The 4,486-nt window shown below is 47.3% G+C and overlaps 1 protein-coding gene across 1 annotated transcript; it reads right to left on the bottom strand.

Moving 5' to 3' along the window:
* Nucleotides 1-2,293: 2,293 nt before the first annotated feature.
* Nucleotides 2,294-3,268, bottom strand: LOC104535612 (olfactory receptor 14A16-like; the record flags this gene model as incomplete). The annotated part of the gene is made up of 2 exons (XM_010187225.1): nt 2,294-2,935; nt 2,976-3,268. Coding segments are annotated over 2 exons (935 nt in total), but the record flags the coding sequence as incomplete, so codon positions are not given.
* Nucleotides 3,269-4,486: the final 1,218 nt, after the last annotated feature.

The following is a 4,486-nucleotide window of genomic DNA, read 5'->3' as shown; positions in this document are numbered from 1 at the left end:
GAAACTTTTGCAGCTTGAGGGCAGTCAGACATTGGAAGCCATGTCCAGGTTTGTTCTGCCTCCAGGCTTGGAAATTTCTCAGAGCCATCAGAATAAAACTGTGAGCAACCTGCTGTCATCTGGCTTTGAACTGGACCTTCTACAGACATCTTTCAAGGTCCCTTCTAGCCTGAATGACATATTCATTCCTTCCCCTTCATGTCTGAAACATTAGGAAAGGCACTCATGTTCCCTCTGAATGTGTAAATAATTCACGTCAGCTACAGGGCTGCATCACAGACACCCCAAGCAGATGACATCCTTGGCCTCACCTTTCATTTTCTGGTTTCCATTTCCCCTCCCTCGAGTACTTCCCTGTGAACACCCTCACACTTTCCAAAAAGTTCAGCCTACCCTGGTGGGCTGGGATGGAATTATTTCTCTTCATAGTAGCCCATATAGTTTCATGGTTTGGATTCATGATTAAAACAATATCGATAACCAGTCAATGTTTTAGCTGTTGTTGGACAGTGTTTAGACACCATGAAGGCCTTCTCTGTTTCTCACACTGCCCTGACAAAACATAGGCTGGGGTGGGGCAAGAAGCTGGGAAGGGGAGACAGCTGCAACAGCTGACCCCAACTGACCAGAAGGGTTAATCAGTATGATATGGCATCAAGATCAGCCATAAAAGGGCAAGGAAAGTGGGAAAGGGGATGTTTGTGGTCATGACATTTGTCCTGCCAAGTCACCTTTACATGTGATGAAGTCCTGAAAGCTGTCCTGGAATGGCTGTCAATGGGAAGTGGTGAACAAATGCTTTGTTTTCTTTCCTTACCACACAGCTTTGCTTCACTTATCAAACTCTATCTCAATTGATGATTTCTTCTCACTATTACCTTTTTGATTCTCTTCCCCATCTTCCTGTTTGGAGGAGTGAACAAGCAACTGGGTAGGGGCTTAGGTGCTGGCTGGGGCCAACCCACCACACCTCTTAGTCATTCCCACATTGACCACACTTCATTTTGTACTCTCCTTTGGCACTTCTGAGTTGTTTGCTGGGGTATTTTCTACCTTGGACAGCAAATCCATGAAATAGGTGCCCCTTTCATGACCTGTAGCATCCTGCAATTGGTCTCATTGCTGGCTTGATAGAAGATCAGGCATCTGCCCACATACCGAAACATCTCAGCCTGTGCCTTTCTGTGTTGCCCAAGGCAAAGGAATTCAGCTGAGGCTGAGGACAGGAATACAATCATTGGCACCCAAGAATTTCACCTCTATTGATTTCCTGTCTGCCTGAACAAGTGATGGGGGGAAAGGATGAAACAAGAGAAGGTCATCATTGCTTTGTCAGTCCATACACAGCTGAACATTTTTTTTAATCTGTAAGGTTTTACATGAACTCTTCTCACCTAGACTAACCCTGCAGGCCCTCTTACTGCTTTAAAAAGCTTGCCATGAAAACTCAGTACACAGAGTCATTAAAATCTGTAGTAAGATGTAAGATCATGCATATCATGACTTCCTAAAGCTGGTTAGTTGGGACATTGTCCCCTTCCTCTCCCTGAGTTTAAGTTCTTTATGTCAGAATTGAGTTGTGCTGGATGCCAGCTTTGGAAGAGGTGCTGACCTTAGCAGACCCTTTGCTTACGCTGGTGCTAGCAGGGAAGCCAGCTCTGACACAGCCACAGAGATGACACTGTAGAGACAACAGGACTCCCACAAGTTACACAAGACCTTAGGGCTTACAAAACACAAGGACACAGGAGGACAGGTTGAAAGTGAGAAGAGAGCAGAACTGAAAGGAAAATGTCCTGTTCTTCTTCATGGCCATGACTCCAAGGAAGCAGCAGCCCTGACTCACAGGCAGCAGAGAGGCAGCTGAGGCAACGACGAGCAGCCCCAGGGGGCTTCATGGCTTTTGGCTTCTAATCTGCTCTTGAATGCTAGGGATGGACCCCAGGTCCACAAAAGATATGAAGAGATGAGAGATAAACCAGATCTCTTCCTGCTGGTTTCTTTATTGAGTTTATTTGAACGGGGAGCCTGCCTCCATATGTACATGCAGCCTTTGCAACACAAAACACAGGGCCAAGAATAATATCAAAAGCATTAATAACCAACCAACCAAACACAATACCATTGACAAAAAGACAAACAAAAAAAATCCCACAAAGCAAACCACACACACACAGAAAACCCCAACCTGAAGTAAGAATGACAAAAGAAAAACAAAAAGAAACACATGAACAAAAGTTAATTCTGGGATTTTCTCAGCTACCCTGTGAGTCCTATAGTGATGATGGGCACCTTATTGGTGTTGGAACAGTGTGTATTCAAAGAGTTTCCTCAGAGCACCCTTGATCTCCTGGTTCCTCAAGTTGTAGATGAGAGGGTTCACTGTTAGTAACACCACTGAGTATGAAACTGCTGCTACAATATCTGGAGTTGGAAAAGAGATGGAGGGGGGCTTCAGGTAAGCAAAGATGCCAGTGCTGTGAAACAGGGAGACCATAGCCAGGTCAGGGTAGCACATGGAAAAGGCTTTGTGCTGTCCTTGCTCAGAGGGGATCCTCAGCACGTCCCTGAAGATCTGCACATAGGACAACACAATGAACACAAAACAGCCAAGACCTAAACAGACACTGATCACAAGAAGCCCAACTTCCCTGAGGTAGGAGTGTGAGCAGGAGAGCTTGAGGATCTGGGGGATTTCACAGAAGAACTGGTCCTCAGCACTTCCTTGGCAGTGGGGTAGTGAAAACGTGCTGGCTGTGTGCAGAAGAGAATTGAGAAACCCACTGCCCCAAGCAGCTGCTGCCATGTGGACACAAGCTCTGCTGCCCAGGAGGGTCCTGTAGTCCAGGGCTTTGTAGATGGCAACATAGTGGTCATAGGCCATGACAGTGAGGAGATAAAACTCTGCTGACATCAGAAAGACAAATAGAAACACCTGGGCAGCACATCCCAAAAAAGAGATCTCCCTGTCCCACAGGGGATGAGATGTCCCACAGGGAATTGGCCATGGATTTGGGAAGAATGGTGGAGATGCAGTAGAGGTCAATAAGGGAGAGGTTGAGGAGGAAGAAGTAGGTAGGAGTGTGGAGGCGGTGTTTACAGGCTATGGCAGTGATGACAAGGCCGTTTCCCAGGAGGGCAGTCAGGGAGATGGCCAGGAAGAGCCAGAAGTGCAAGAGCTGCAGCTCCCATGTGTCTGCAAATGCCAGGAGGAAAAACTGGGTGATGGAGCTGCTGTTGGACATTTGCTGCCTCTGGACATGGGAGACTGCACACAGAGGAACAGGCAGTGACAAGTTAGGGAAGATTTCTCTGAGTAAAACCCATCACAGTTCTCACAGAAATCCACCAAACATCATCTCCTGCTCACAAGAAACTTTGCACAGCTCCTTTGCTTGAATTCTGGTTTGTGTTTGTGGGAGTGCCACTGAGTAAAAAGGCTCTGTTATGGGCTCTGGAAAAGTCAATCCTGCCCTGCACAAACAGGTAATAGGAACACAGGGTTACAACACATTAAATCTACTCATGATATTAAAGAGCTTTTCAGAAGATCTGCTCTGTCTCTCGACCCTGGTCTCATCTACTCGGTGCTGGCATCAAATTGAATCACACAGAATCACAGAATCACAGAATCACAGAATCTCAGGAGTTGGAAGGGACCTTAAAAGATCATCCAGTCCAACCCCCCTGCCAGAGCAGGGTCACCTAAACTAGGTCACACAGGAAGGTGTCCAGGTTGGCCTTGAATGTGTCCAGAGAAGGAGACTCCACAACCTCTCTGGCAGCCTGTTCCAGTGCTCTGTCACCCTCACAGTAAAAAAGTTTTTCCTCATCCTCACATGGAACCTCCTATGTTCCAGCTTGATCCCATTGCCCCTTGTCCTGTCACTGGACATCAGAGAGAAGAGCCTGGCTCCTTCCTCCTGACACTCGCCCTTTACAAATTTATAAAAATGAATGAGGTCACGCATTAATGAGGTCACACAATTGAGTTGGAGGACAATCACATTCAGATCTTCACCGTAAAATAAACTGAATATTGTTTAGGGCAGAGGAATCCCGTTTCCAAGGGCAGAATTCCAAACCCCTCATCCTGTCTCATGGTACCTGAGCAGGATCTCAGCTCTCCCCTACCAGCCAGGGACACCGAGGGCTCATTGCACCTGCCTGTGTACGGTCACTCAGCAGCATTTCCATGGGCTTAGCACTGACGTGTCTTCTCCATGGGGCTCCTGGATAACACAGGGATGTTGCCCCTGGAGAGCTGTTCCGTTGTGGAGGGCAGCCTGCGACAGCACTGAAGGATTCTGCAGGGAAAGAAGGAAATGGCCTAAGGATGGAGAATCTCCAGTCCTTAAGGGATGAAAAGGGGAAAATGGTGACTAGGGATGAAGACAAGGCTGAAGTGCTTAATGCCACCTTTGTCTCGCTCTTTCATCAAGGCAGATGCTCGCTGAGTGCCCATTCTGACGGGCCAGAGTACAGG

This window comes from Mesitornis unicolor, unplaced genomic scaffold (genome assembly GCF_000695765.1).
Source record: "Mesitornis unicolor isolate BGI_N332 unplaced genomic scaffold, ASM69576v1 scaffold2196, whole genome shotgun sequence".
In the NCBI taxonomy this organism is placed as follows: domain Eukaryota; kingdom Metazoa; phylum Chordata; class Aves; order Mesitornithiformes; family Mesitornithidae; genus Mesitornis; species Mesitornis unicolor.
The sequence above is the reverse complement of the archived record's forward strand: the minus strand, read 5'-3'. Positions and strand labels throughout refer to the sequence as shown.